Source organism: Azolla caroliniana, unplaced genomic scaffold, assembly GCF_043228905.1.
Source record: "Azolla caroliniana isolate FFs.n. ecotype wild unplaced genomic scaffold, voAzoCaro1.0.p SCAF_7, whole genome shotgun sequence".
NCBI lineage: Eukaryota > Viridiplantae > Streptophyta > Polypodiopsida > Salviniales > Salviniaceae > Azolla > Azolla caroliniana.
Genome location: NW_028230442.1, coordinates 552,293 through 568,092, shown reverse-complemented (window position 1 = coordinate 568,092; position 15,800 = coordinate 552,293). Strand labels below are relative to the sequence as shown.

At 37.7% G+C, this 15,800-nt stretch overlaps 2 protein-coding genes across 4 annotated transcripts in view; both read right to left on the bottom strand.

The window, feature by feature from the left end:
• The window catches only part of LOC147861417 (uncharacterized), a 17,277-nt gene extending 14,191 nt beyond the window's left edge, over positions 1 to 3,086 (bottom strand). The window contains exons 1-3 of one of the 3 annotated variants that reach the window (XM_087322738.1): positions 2,840 to 3,068; positions 2,271 to 2,482; positions 1,382 to 1,954 (exon numbers count right to left, since the gene is read on the bottom strand). In XM_087322738.1, the coding sequence (XP_087178864.1) occupies positions 1,597 to 1,954; positions 2,271 to 2,482; positions 2,840 to 2,935 (666 nt within the window). In that variant the 5' untranslated portion in view covers positions 2,936 to 3,068 and the 3' untranslated portion in view covers positions 1,382 to 1,596. Of the gene's footprint in view, positions 1 to 1,381; positions 1,955 to 2,270; positions 2,483 to 2,839 lie in introns of those variants that run through there. The other 2 variants (XM_087322739.1, XM_087322740.1) reach the window with 2 other exon arrangements.
• Positions 3,087 to 7,391: 4,305 nt separating this feature from the next.
• Positions 7,392 to 9,594, bottom strand: LOC147861416 (scarecrow-like protein 23). Its single transcript, XM_087322498.1, has one exon. The coding sequence runs from the start codon at positions 9,504 to 9,506 to the stop codon at positions 7,671 to 7,673; it is 1,836 nt and encodes a 611-aa protein (XP_087178624.1). The 5' UTR covers positions 9,507 to 9,594; the 3' UTR covers positions 7,392 to 7,670.
• Positions 9,595 to 15,800: the final 6,206 nt, after the last annotated feature.

The following is a 15,800-nucleotide window of genomic DNA, read 5'->3' as shown; positions in this document are numbered from 1 at the left end:
AAGAGCTAAAACCAGATTACAAGTCTCAGAAATCAGAGAATCCTCACTTAGGGTTTTGGTGGCCAGTTCACACACTTTGTCTTCCTCACTCTCTCTTGTCTCTATCCTTCTCTATCACTCTATTACAAGTCTACACTTTTTTACAACTGCACATTATCATCATCTACACATAAAGTTTGCCCTAGCTCTACATGTTTATACATGGGAATAAGTTATTATTACTTGATAATAATAGCAATTAATTAGTCGACTGATCGACTCGATTGTACGACCCACAAGTCGACAATCCAGTCGATTCAACTAACCGACTCTTGTGTCGGCTATCCAGTCGGTCTAACTGGCAGACTTTGTCATCGACCATCCGGTCGGCCCGACTAGTCGGCCTAGTCTCTCACTTGGATTATGCATCCAATACAATCGACCTCCAAATCGTCTCTCTGTCTGGTCAATCAGGCCGATCGACCAGATTTTGACTGTCGATTCTCTCAATCGATTGCCGACTTCTCCCATTAGGAGGGACAAAATCTTAACAGATTTGTGGTTGTTCATTTTTGTTGTTGCTATTGTAACTCTCGAAGAGAATAATATAGTTACATACTATTGTGCCTACCTTGGTGTACTTCTTTTCTCTACCTTTCTTGTTGATCTTGTCTTATGACTCAATTGTCTTGTGTTGTCAATCTGTTTCTTTGTATTCACTAAAGATTTTCATCTAAAAGAGCGTTGAGTTTTTCCAACATCTTGAAGGTTGCCTCCAACATATGCTATTTACAGAAATAGCCTAATCTAGTTTGTCCAATGGGATAAATTAAATGTGAATATGTCCATTATATGATTGTATTCGACATCACTACCCTCTACCTCACGCTCAAGGTTGACAAATTCCAACTTGCACATGTAGCCACCCTCTACCTAAGTTTAATTTGAACATGTGTAACTACACTGAAACTATGGCTTTATTGATATAATAAAGTATAAATACCGATTGGAATCATTGAGAAGTTATCCTCCACATCTCTAATTATAACTTCATTTTTCTTACATATCTCAAACTTAATGTAAGAAGAACATATTTCTCATTATGTTACTAACTCCAAGGCTAGCCTTCTAGTACAGAATTCAGCACTCCAATTGGAGTCCATAGGACTCAATAGGTAGAATAACATTCAATCATATAAACGATCAAACACCCATGAATCATATGACACGGGCCATATCAATTGCATGACAAACCATATACAACATTGTTTCTTGATGGATGTTTAGTTTACTTGTATTGAAAATTCAAAGGATTGGACAAAGACATTATAAACATGGTTTGGTTTTCTCCTTTTTTTATGACAACATCAACCATAACCAACTAAACCTCAAATGCAACCAAGAAGTCTCAATGGCCATTCATTTTTCGTTTACAAATGAATATGGTACAAGGAATTCGATGTAATGTTATGAAAATCCTGTATAGTAAGGTTCAAATTATTTGAGCACAATATATGACTTTAGTAATAGCCAAGGCTTGGGCCAAGGAATTTGATGAAATGTTATAAAAAATCTATATAGTACAAGGTTCAAATCATTTAAGTACAATCTTTGACTTTAGTAATAGTCGGGGCTTGGGACACCGGCTTGGTAACTACCTGGGGCGACCCCAATACCGGCAGCGGCCGGGATGCCACTTTGTTTGTAGTTGGCAGTAGGCATTTGGATGTTGACATTGTTGCTTTGTCCAAATGAGTAATTGGTGGAGGATGAATTGGGGTTCGCAGTGATGTAGAAGCAAATGGCAGTGCCTGTGGCAAAAAGGCTCAATATGCCACCTGCCACAAGCGGCCATTTGGGGGGATAGTAGCAACCAAGCATACCATCAGTGTAGACTTCCAATCGCATGTGTAATGACCCCGAGTTGTACACCCCACCAAGGAACAAAAATATCGAGGACAATATGGTTAATACCCTACATGACAAGACATGATATAAGTAAATATGGGTAATATGTTGATTTAAGCATTCGCTTCTTGTTTTAGTCCTTGTTTTGTGGAGAAAATACATGATCCCAATAGAAGTCATCACTCAAGGAGAAAAGTGTAACTATTCACGTGTGGTCATCTTCGTGATCTAAAGCATTAAATCATGAGGACTTCTATGTTGTCACAAACTTAAAGCCGTTGTCTCAAGATTATCCTTCTCTTAGACTTGTTTTTGAGTTAGATCATTTCTCACTTTGGGAGGTGAGAGAGAAGGGATATTGAACATGGATAAAAATTACATACCATGAGAGGATAAGACACAAAATGGCAGTAGTCTTGGAACCCGAAATGAGAGGGTGCTTGATACAACAACAAACACAACCTCCCCCGATGTTGCTAATGATTTGTGCCGCAAGCATAAAGAAACATCCAACAATCCCAAGTCCTGTTGCTGGAGTCGAAAACCACGTACAATAGGAAAGATCGGTTGCAGGCAAAAACGGATCCGAGCTATCCTAGACCATGCCAATAGTGTGCATCAATATATAGCAAACACTTAATAAATATATTGTAAGGGTTTATCTATATAGATCATCATCCATGTCAAAATAAACACACTTGGTAGATTATGTAGTATGAATATATGTGCACAATGACATGACACGCTCAAACAAGGAGTTCACTTGATCTCAATCACAATAGATAAACATTGTTGATTTCTTATAACATACTATTACATATGTAACACTCCACCAAAACCCAATGAAATTCTCAACATATTATTCATCATGATAATCCAAACGATATAATCGAAAAAAAACTATAAAGAATTCCAAATATGTATGTGACATCTTTATTTACAATGATGATACCTGGACACCTGAAAAGTATCCTGCAACTCCAAATATGAATGCCAGGCCACCGAGGACTCCCACAATGCTAGATATAACCACCTTCTTCGAAACCATGTTATCTATATTATGTGAAACAATATCAACTTCGCTAATTCTTGATTGTTGATTATTAATTTGGGCGATTACCAAATATAAACTATAACTTAAGCATCAAATGTGAGAAAATCCTCTCGAACATCTACTTATATATGCTATCCATCACTTGAATGATGCCAACATCCCGTCGGTATCCTATGAGGAAAAGTCTCACTAAAGCTAAGCTCAAAGTTTGACTTGGAAATTAAAAATGGATTGCATATTAATATGTGTGTGTGTGTGTGCGTGTGCGTGATACAAAGCCTATAACAAAAGTCAACCAATTTGGAAATAGTCTGGCAACTTAATTTGTCTCATATAAAATGCTAGGAGAGTGGAAAGCATCACTAAACTTATTATTTGACAAATTGTAGTGTTAAAAATTTAAAATTGCTCGAGCTTAATAGTAGTTCACGAGTTTACATCTACTTCATAAACCATACCACACATTACATCAAGGATCCATCCTACAAAATGTTTTGTCGTATACAACATCTAGAGTGATAATTTCAATCGTTGAGATCAAATATCGTAGTAACAAGAATTCCACCAAACTCTAATACCCCTCTTGTTGTTGTTGAGATGCCTAATGATTTTGATTGTTCGAAGAAAGTACAAAAAGGGTTTTAATAGACCATGCATTATGAACATTTTATGTTAGCTTCATCAATATCCACTGAATCAAGGTTTAGGGTTTAGGGTTTAGCCTAAACCCTAAACCTTGTTAGCTTTGTCAAAAGACCACATCTAAATTATGGTATGCTACATTGTCAAATTTAAGGTTCATATTCTCATTTGAGAGCATGTGTAGCAATTTATCATATTCTTATTGGTAGTACTTGCTCTTGATGTGGACTATGTCTGGCCCAACCATGTTCATCCTATTGATAGGTGGTGGATATTCACATGGTAGATGAACAAACAATGCTATAATGGTGTTCTAAAGGAGAATTCCATGCATCAAATCCACAGTATTTTGTTGATGGCATTTGGGAGTCCCAACACATTTCTAACATTTGCATGTGGCCAAAACATGTCATAGACATCTTTTAAGCCCTTCTTGATTATTTGTATTGATCACTTTTAAATTTCAACCTCGTAACTCGAGCTCAAGGCCCACACAATTGCTATTTGCACACGTAACCACCCTCTACCTCAAGTTCATGGGCCACACCTATCGCCACCCTCTATGTCAAGCTCCAGGACCACAAATTGCAATTTGTAGACATAACCACCCTCTACCTTAAGTTTAATTTACACACATAGCTACACTCAAACTTTGGCTTTATTGATTTGCGATCATAAAATATATAAATTGATTGGAATAATTGAGATGTTATCCTCCACATATCCAATTATTAATTTATTCCTCTTACATATTTCAAACTTAATGTAAGAAGAAAGTATTTTAATATTATGTCACTAACTCCAAGGCAAGACTTCTAGTACAAATTCAACATTCCAATCAGAGTCCATGGGACTCAATAGGGACAATAACATTCTATCACATAAATGAACAAACAATATGACATAGGCCAAATCAATTACATGACAAACCATATGCAACATTGTTTCTTGACTGAAGTTTAGTTTACTTGTATTGAAAATTCAAAGGATTAAACAAAGACATCATAAACATGGTTGTCGTAATTTTCTCCTTTTTCATGATAACATCAACCATAACCAACTAACCCTCAAAACATCTTCAACAATAACATATAAGAACAAATCACACAATTATACATATTCAATTCATTATGTATATTATAAGGAAACTATGGGTTGGTATGATTGATTGTATTTATAAGCACTTGGATCACAATGCCGGAATGGACGCTTGGGGAATAATTTGGTTACATTCTAGTTGTAAGGTCATCATGATATGATGAAACTTTTCAAGTTATAACCAGTGAAGTGACTAGCATTATAATAGATGCCCATGTATGACCACAAAGATAAATATTGTAAGAGAGGTTTCTCCACGATAGCTATGTTGTTAAAAGTTAAAATGTTAAAGTTACATTATAACATCAATTGAGAAACAAAGAAGCACTTATTTTCTAGCTATATATTGTAATAAACTTTAATCAAAAAGCTAAATAAGATTGAATATTAATACACAAGACAATAGAAGATACTTGTGTATGCCAATATTGTTTTTTTCCCTTGCAAAATCATTACATTTAGATGGTTATGTGTCCACTATGCACTTCTAGTCTTGGAATGGATGCATAAGGAAGAGGGAATCAAAACTTGTTCTTTTTGTGGGTTTCATTTGGAATCAATGCAACATGACTTATGGAATTGTATGGTTGCATGTTCTGTTTGGAAACGTATGGTGCGCCTCATTGATGTTGCGTATGGACCTAATGTGCTTACATGGGGAAATGTCTTTTGGATGGATGTAAATGTGGATAAGAATAATTATGAAAGGGAAAATATATTATTTACCCTTCAAACTAGGGGAAGGCAAGTTAAGGACATACCATATTCAAGCTCAAATCGGTTGACTGTGGATGCCACAATATGGGCTACGATATCATAGGTGGTTCTATGGAATATTTGGATAGATCGATGCACAATTGTGTTTCAACAAATAAAGCAAAATCCTATTCATTGTGTGAAGGAAATTTGGTCTATGCTTATTTCAATTTTAAAATGTCAATATGACACCTTCACGGGTAATGAAGATACCATTTTTCTGAAACAACAATCCTTTAAAGGCAAGTGGAAGGATTTGTTCGTCTTGATGGCAATATGTACCCCCTCGATGGTTGTTTCCTCCATAGGTGGAGTTTGGTTTCAATTATGACATAGTGGGGGATATACCTTTTCTCTCTTATCTTACCCTTCACTAGATTGTATCATTATATGCTTTGTATACGCTTATTGGATTGGTAATGGAAACTATGGTGTAGTTTTTTGTTTTTAAAAAAATAGTTTTTTTCCAATTCTCAACTCGTTAGACTTATATACCAACTTTCTAGGCATTTATCCTCAATCTCGAAACAAAGAAACACTTTAAATCTCTTTGAACCACTATTCACCAATATATAACATACACAAACTTTATCTCCCCAAGAGCCACATATACACATAAATATGCTTTCTTCACCTTCTTTTTTTCCGAGAAAAAACCGCTTCCCAACAGTTGGGTGAATCGCATATACAAATCAACCTTTCATATATATTTGGCTATAGTTGTGTGACACCTTAGATAAAAATAAAGTAGGGCAATTGTTGTCCACATAACACCAAACATCTACCTTAGAAAACCTGTTATTTTTCAACACACCTCACGACACATATTGCAAGATTTTGAATGCAGTTAGACATTGATATCAATGATGATTTATTCGTCTCCTATTCAAATGACTATCTAGATGCATATGTTCCAAAGTCAACACTATTTCAAAACCATATTGACACAAATTCAACCATCTTAATTTCCGCATACCTTGTGATTCAGACCGACCCTTCTTATGATCTCCATAGCATTATCAAAATCTCATGAAATCATTCCAATCACTAGGGTCAAGCAATGTTACTCATTAATGCACTTGGATCCAATATGCACCAAATCCTCATATTGTTCCCTTGACTCCTCATTGTCATTGTCGTCATGTGTGGTGGGTGACTCTAGGTTTGTGATTAACCTAATAAAAAAGATCATTCCCTTTAACTTCCCTTTCTTCTCTATTGTGTAATTAACATGAAAAAATATTAATCTCTATTAGCTTCCATCCTTCCTCTAATATATCTCTTCGTATCTTCCTTATGCGCTTGTTTGAATATCAAGCTACATTTCATCAATTTGCATAACATCATTCACCAAATTTTCATATCAACAACAATGCCATTTTATGGCTTTTTTTATGTTACTCCCTTGGTAGTACCTTCCAAAACTACTTGCCACTTATAATTGTTATATGTTAGTGGTACGTTCACAAATTCCTTATAAATTTGTCGCCTAGATATATATAAATTAAGTCTTCCTTGTCTCCACAGAATGATTTTCCAACATCATCAAGCATTATTCTCCACATTTTTTATCTCAACCTACATAATATGACAATGCAACATATGATCAAATTTTCGAGGCTTAGGTTAGAGTTTTTATTCTTCAAAAACATGTTACTGACATGGCAGGTGTTGAAATTTGTCCCAACAATCACTCTTTTTTTTTTGTGTACCCCACATTATGGAGTGACAGATTTCTTTTTATTATTGAATCTATACAATTAGTAAAGCAAAAGTGTTATTGGTTTTCCTAGTCTTTTTCTAAGTGACACAAACCTTGTATATCAAGTTGAACTATGAAACCCATCTTGTGGCCATGAATGTGGAGATTGCAATCGAGGATGATTCTCGTTCTACCGAGTGTGGATAGTGTCATTGGATCATTAATTGTTGCGAGCATAAACGACACACAACGTACAAGAATGATATTGGATGAATAATTTGAACTTAGGAAATTAATCACTATGCACATAAGGGCAAGAGAGTAGCTCCAAAACATATAGTACAAGTATTTATTCCAAGAACCCTCTCTTCACATAGGCACTAAACCTTCACAAGGAAACATGGTTAGGATGGGGGGGCCAAAGATAAGAATTGGGAACCAAGCGATAAGAACCAGTTCACATGCAATGGCTGGATTTAGTACAAGACCGAGCGATAAGAATCGAAGGGCGAACGAACAACAAGGACCAGTTCACATGCAACGGCCGGATTTAGTACAAGACCAAGCCGATGCGACATAGAGGCTAAGTTGTTTCCATCCAAGCTTCAAGACCCCTCTCTCTTCACATAGAGAATAGCTATCACAAGTAGACATGTTAAGCAATAGGTTTGCTTGGAGTGTGGCATTCCCCGCGAGTGACACTTGAGTGAATCCATACTCTCTCATCTTTTCCCTCCAGTTGCCGAACTTTTCCTCGCCACTTCGTGCGGGACCCCCAATGGCTACAATGTTCTTGATCTCGCTCGAAAGGAGTTGTTGCTCGATCGTGTATCGGTCCTCGCAATTTGATAGCTCATAGCTAGCCCCTAACGAATCGAACAAAGCCGAATAATAGTGTAGAGCTTCCACAAACCTATGGGAAAAAGAGCCCCCATGGTCCAATTCTTGCTCCACTATCGTCACGATGTTTGGCCGGAGCTCCCGAAAGAGCTCTAGTGTCCGGCTATCTGACCCACTCACGTCGTACAACGAATGCTGGAGCCAATGTATGGCTAATGCATCCCCGTGTCTAACCTTGAGAGCATCTAATGTAAGGTTTCCTACTTTATCCGCCACTCCGTGGAACTCAAACGGCAAGCGAAGAGTAGTGGCGAAATCCGAGAGCCTCTTGCCGGTTGCATCCAAAGCTTCTAGGCATGTGCCGAGGCCTGTGATTCGAACATTCGGAGGGCCATCAGGACGAGATGCGAGGATATGAAACAATGCCGGCCATTGAAGCCCTTGCATTACATCGCAATCTATGATGTGGACACTCCGGTGTCCTTCGAAGGCTTCGAGTATAGCTTGATTTGCAGTGAAATGTGAGAATTTGACATAAGGGCAAACTCCATTGAAAAGCTGGAATGCCGAAGAAATGGCGTGATTTTGGAAGCTATGGGCGGTGCGGAAGGGAGCCGAGATACCCAAACATGTGTTGATGATCCTTGTGGCCATACCTTCGGTAAAATAAGCAGCTATCCTTTGGATAGGGTTCCCGTGGGGCGAAGAAACCTCGTTCAATAGAGGGATTAACGAATTCGCTACCCCTACATCGTCTTGTGACACGGCCTCGGCACATTGCAAGAGGAGAGAAAGAAGCTGTAGGCCTTCTTTATCGGAGGAATTTAGGTCCTTCTCTGGTAAATTGGCATTCACACATGGATCGTTGGTCGGATCGCATACCCGGGCTGCAATATCCACATAAGAGCCTGATGTAGAGGGGACATGGAACCCTAATCCTTGAGCCATGGATGGCAATGGAGGCATATGACAAGAGGATGGAGTATCCAGAGGTGTTTCATTCGCATTACTGACAATACTAAACACCCGATCTTCGTATGGATGGCTGTTATATGTTAGAAATCCACTCGAAAGGTGATCGATCGGCCCCACAATTTGTGCACTTGTATCGTGCTCGAGAGCGAGATCGGAGAGGCCGGAGCTTTTCGCTCCCCTGCTCATTTTCATTGCTCGATAATCGGAGCTGGCATCGCCGTCCTCGCTCATAATCGAGGCCCGCTTCCTACTTTCTAGCCTAATCTGGTCTGGAAATTCCTCACATTTTTCAAGCTCCAGTAGCAGCTCCCCATAGTCATGTTCTTGCGATGCAATGCTGTAGAAAGTGGTAGGGTTTTCCATGGTATGCTTCCTCTCCAAAGTGGCAGTAGGAAAGCTTAAGTAATGGCCATCGAGGGCATTACTGGGGTGTTCTAATTGAAGGTTCCATGGGGATGGATAGATGAGCAGATCAGAGAGCAATGGCATGTTAGGATCGATCTCATTCACCATGGAGGAGGAAAATGGTGCATGTGTTGTTAGATCCTCCATGGCATTTAGAATCAGATACTCAAAGTAAAAGGTCGATTTGTCACATCCATATATCGATGACTACGAAGGACGAGGAAAAGTGGTGTGCCTCTCCCTCTCCATGAAAAACAAAAGAGAGGTGAAAATATAAAAATAAGTTCAACACAAAGAGCTTTGCTTTATGTCAGGGGGGGGGGGAGGAGAGAACACAGGGATGATGAAAAAGCAGAAGACATTGATTTCGTATGATTTAAACAAAACAAAACAAAACAAAACAAAAAGGAGGCCACAATTGATGCCCATGCATTGATGATGATGATGGGCATTGTGGGCAAGAAGGAAGAATGTCTGCAAAGTGAACCCTAGCTTAAGGCTCTGATATGTATATCATATATGTATAGTAATACATGGGAATTCTAGTATTTATCAGAACAGGGAAGGGAGGAGCTCCATATGGTGATTGATGGATACATGTGCATGAGGAGTTCCATGCATGATTGATGATATATCATATATGTGAATTGTATGCATGGATGGGAACCATCCATCATACCATGCATGTGAGCCCTGGCCCCTAGCTTAGCTTTAAGGCCCATGTGATGTTAAATGCAACCCAGATTGATGCACACATTCATAGATGGATGGATAGATGTATAGATAGATAGATAAATCGATCGATCGATCTATCGTTTTTTAAAGGGGAGACCCATTGCGATTTATGAGATGGGGCCTAGTTGTCCATGTCCTAGGATCAAACTTTGGGTTCTCTCAAATTCCATGACTTTGGGTGGTGAACGTAGCAAATGTTGAGAAGAGAACATTTCGTCTCCGTTTTCTCTTTATTATTGATTGATTGATTGTGTGTGTGTGTGTGTGTGTGTGTGTGTGTGTGTGTGTGTGTGTGTGTGTGTGTGTGTGTGTGTAGAGATAGAGATTCTAACGGTATTTGATGTTGATAGAGAGAACATGAAAATCCCCATCCACACAACAAGAAAGGGAAAATAGAAACAAAACCCCAAGGATTGCCCTCCCCTCACCTTTTCAACCCCTTATCCTTTTAACGGTTACCAGAAATAACTTGTCCCATGTAGCCATCTTATAGGCTAAAGGGATACTATGGTAGATTTAGAAGGTCAAGGTGATGATATATTTTTCGTCCCACCATGACTTATTGGACCATACTCTGCGTCAAGAAAAGAGTCGAAATTGCTATCACATTGGATATTTTACCATAAAGTTCATGTGCTCCAAAGGAGAGAGCACCTTGGCTTGTGCCTAGGTGGTTGGAGAGCGGAGTCTATATGTATACAAAATGAGATGGAGATGAAATGTTTCGAGGATATAAGTTGGAGTTAGGAGATAATTCATGTGATCAAGAACAAACCTACAAGTAATAAATAGAGGAAGATGATTATAACATGTTAACATCATAGAAAAAAAGAATGAAAGATATATTATCGTCTTCAAAGACCAAATTTAGCCCATGAGACAATTGATACATCATACAATAATGGGATGTGTACCCAATCATCCAAAATAAAAATAAAAATAAACATAAATAAAAGAGTTATAGAGAGAACATGTATGTGAAAGAGAACTTAATGAAAAGCATGTAGCGCATATAGAGATAGACAACTTTTTCTACTTGCAAACTTCTTATTTCTTCGATAATTGACCGTCTAGAGTGACATTATATGAGCATTTATATCAAACTGTAGTTTGTCAAGCACTCGTTACGTTCGGTAGACATTTTTGAGAATCTCTTGCTGAATCATTGATTTCCTCTTTTTTGTATTCTGGTTTGCAATGATGTTTGTTTCTTCAACATGTTTACAATGTTTCACTACCATGAATGTTCCTCCACTTGATCCCATACTTGTGAAAAAATATCCTATGAACATTTGTGTGAAATCCTACCATTTAGGTGATTGCAAGTCTTCCCAATTTTGCCTATTCTCTATCTCTATGACATGATAAACCTAGTATACCGGCAAACATAGACATTCATATTGTCTCATTCAACCAAATCTACTTGGCTTGGTTTGCTAAATCAAATTTAAGATATCTTATCTTTCCACCATTTATCGTAAAATGATTTTACCATATAATTGGCAAATTTATTTTCCTACCATGTTGTATTGAGTAAAGCTTCTTTCAAAAGCATTCATAACCTGGGCCATTTTCTTCAATTGATATTCAACCATTTGTTTTAGGTCATCTTTTAACTCACATGTGTTTTCTCAACTTTCACCAATGAGGCAAACTTGATGTTTCGTTGTAATTACTTTGTGACAGACATTTACATTGCGAGTACTACAATGAGGGTAGATTCTTCCAACTACTATTCCAATATAGATGGGCAACTTTGTCGTGAAAAACTCTTTTCCACATTAACTCTTTTTTATATTTATTGTTTATGGGGTTTCAATATGACATTAAGGTACATGAGTATCTACAAGATTATAGGTATAGTGTAACAATAATTAGCATGGGATACTTAGCTTTAGCAATAAAGAATGGTAGAGAGCCTAGGTTTTACTGTAACCGTATATATTGTTTACACAATATTTACAATAGATGGTTGGGGCATGTTACTAGGCCAGGTTTCTAGGGTGACTTTGTGGAGTTTACACCATTTTTTCTTTTAGTTGGATATGTCTAAGGGGTTTAAAAAAGCTTAGGTATAATCGATCTATGCCATATAAGGGTATGCTATAAAGTTGTGTGGTTGCTTTCTGGGTCTACAAAAGGAAATATGAAATAGCTCTCACACATAGATGGACAAAACCCTTAACAAATCAAAGTAATGTATCACATCTTCAACGTATGCATGGTCCCATAGGTCTAGATTATCTCTACAAAAATGTATTGTATCTTACGCACATGCATCCTCAAACTTTATTTCTCTCTCCATTGAAGTTTTGTGCAACTGTTGATATTCATGAAACATATGTGCCCTCTTTGATTATGGAAAGTGGACTAGGTCCTCTTTGGTTACGGAACATGGATTAGTATAACATAACATGTTATAAAGTTGTTTGCCAACTTCTCAAATGTACACAATAAACAAGCAGTATGTTGAATTCATGTGGATGTTAAGTGAGTAACGCATATTTTTCTGTAACTTCACACTTTTCTTCTTATTTGTTGACAATCATGATCAATTGAATTCACCAACGATTCTTCTCAAGTTGCATTAAAGGATTTGTTATGAGAAAGTTTGATTGATGTGAACCCAAAAGCTACAGATAACTTAATTGATAAAATTTCTTGTCAGGGTTCAAATATATGCAAGCACTTGATTCTTTTCTGAAAAAGCGAGGTCCAATGGATGTATGCATGCTCTTCCCAAGTTCCACTGGACTACAAATTGAGTTCTTTTTCTTTACCTATATAAGCATACAATTGACGAACAATCTTTTCTCACTTTGTAACTAACCGCTAGTAGCACTTGAAAGTGTTCACTTGTTTCGTGTTTTTGATAAAAAGTCGACAATAAATCACATTGGTACGAATTCCTTTACCTGTATCGAACCAAGATAATTTAGTATCTTTGGATTTCTTTATTGTGCCTCTTATGTTTACAACAATTCATTGTCAAAGTATACACCTCTCGGCGCTCACCTTCCACATATGTTCAAGCCCATTATCACATTTTCTACAGTTGTATATTTCATGCCTTGTGGAGTTGCATTTTCCACCATTCATTGTTTAAATGAATGGAGACATGAGATGAAACGAGATGAACCGAATTCCATTCAACAACACCAATATGCAAGATTAGGACGACATGACAAATGTTGCACCATAATTTGTATCCTTACCACAAAATCTAAGTTCTTGATGACAAACCTTTTTTAGACTGGCCCACATTCACATGGGATCCTAAACATGATGTGTGTCAATTTGCTAATCAACACAACAATTATAATATTCAACCACATGGCAAGTTGCATCTACACCAATGCCATCATGTTATTATACATTGATGTATCTAGGATATATCATGTCAATGAACATTATAACATTATAAAAGGACCCAAATCAATCGAAGACTCATTCTGTTGTTGATAAGCCAATGGAAAAGCCAATATCTAAATACTTTTGTCATGAATCTTTTGTTGTTTAAATAAAAAACGTTCATTAAACAAGTATGTTTCTCTTTATCTAATTGAGCAATTGTCATATGACTTTTGATTGGAAACTACTACTCTACCATATTTGTTGGAATGCACAAATAGGTATTTGTTGGAATGCTCAAAGAAGACCTTTAGTAAAATTTTAAAACACATGCACACCCACACACACACACACACTTGTAAATGCTAGTAGCTACTACTCCATGTAAAGTGGTCTAACAAGTTCAAATCTTCCTAATAATGCTTTACTTTCTGGTATACAATAATTACTTGAAATACATATTGATTTCTTTTGGGGATGGCAAATAATGGGATCAACGAACCTTGGGGCTTTTTACCTTGAGACAATTGACAGTACCACATGAAAATGGTTTTCATACATCCAAGTGATTCCAAATCCCCTTAGATATTCCAAACCTTAATATAGAGATGAAATATTATTCCATACACAATTAAATCACAATTGTTGATCTGACATAAGTTAAAAGCATGAATAGGTGATATGGTCTTTCTAGCTTCAGGTACACTTACGTGTACACCGATACTAATTCATGCCATTAATATGGTACAAAAAAATTCAGCTTAAATAAAGGTAATATGTCAAAGTACTCCCAAATACAATCCTTTTGTTCCGTCCAATAATCAACATAAGTATGCATTGGTTCATATGACCAATTGCTTTTAAAAAGTGGATATGGCATGTTTTGAGGTGGAGTAGGACAAGTAAGATGAACGAATTGTTGAAATTTTTAGTATAGGAAGAGATAGAAAGTTATTCACATTAAATCATCGAAATCATTTCAAGAATATTCAAAGTTCAAACAAAAAGAATTTTTCATTTCGAAAAATAGGCTAAACACATGTCATTGTCCAATCAAGAGTTTGTTCCACCACAATAACATGAGGGGATTAGTCTCGGTAGTCGTCTTATAAGCTAAGCTTCACTTCACTTCGAGTAAACAACACTCACGTTAACAACTTAACAATGTAGAAAATTGCAACAAGTGGCTAACCCCCCGCCATATTCGATGGGCAATCCCACAAAGCGTGTCGTATTGATTCTACTACAGTTGCCACGTTGCCATGCTCCCACCGGTAGTGACTTATGTATTAATAGCCATTGGAACTTGGTAATTCGCCTCGCGTGTTGTTGTTTCCAGATTTTCACCCAAAACTTGGTGATAATTGTGTGAAGAACTTGATATGTGTGCCAGACCTTTGCAACAGCCGGCTCTCAGGTAGTTTGAGCAGTTAGGATGTGGCGACCTAATCTAGTTGTGAATTGGAAGAAAGGGATGGGTTTGCTTCCTTGCTCCGCATAAGGATCACACCATGTCCATTGCAAAGGGTCCCAACTAACCTTACGTAGCCATGTGTTTTCATGAGTACATATGTGCCAATCGGGTTGTACTTTGATCGGATCAGGATCTACAATCCATTTATGACTAGTATACGCGAGTACTCGAATTGCGTTATTCTGTGTTGGTGTCTCATTGTCTCGCAATTCAGAGCCTTCAATCCTATCTGGTGATCCCCTACCTCTCGAGATCAAAGATCCCTCCTCCTCGTAGCCTATCCATTTCTCCATTGTCGTCCGATGAGTAGCAGCGTCCCTGATCAGTAGAGCGTTACTGATTTATGATCTCATAGTCCATCCGCCCCTGATTCCATGGAGTATGTTGGCTTGATCTTGTAGTGGCAATGACATAAGTCGTCTCCAACATTCTATACTTTTTCCCGAACCTTCTGCAATGTATCGTCATGACAACCCCTTACTTGATCCAAGTAGTTGATTAGATTCATCCTTGATACATGGGTTCCATAGGATACGTTGACTGAGCCAAGCAAGTTCGGAACTCGGTTGATCGCACTTGAGCCCTCGTCTAATGTCATACCATGCCTTCCACATGGATGCATTGAATCTATCCTCCAATTGGCAGGAGAAACTAGGTTTGAGATCCATGTTTAGAATCCATCCCGTTTGGGGGTCCAATTAACCCCTTTTCGTGGCCTAAAGTAAGCGAAACGTAACCGCAGTAGCATTTTCCAACAATCATTTCCTGGTTGGAGTCCTCGCACCACAAATTTGGCAAGTAAGGCTTTTGATTGTGAGAGGGGATCAACAAGACCCAATCCTCCTCTCGACTTAGGTGTTGTGAGTATAGGCCATGCCACC

Coding starts and splice junctions, on each gene's coding strand:
- LOC147861416 (XM_087322498.1), bottom strand. CDS start 9,506: ATGGAGGATCTAACAACACATGCACCATTTTCCTCCTCCATGGTGAAT.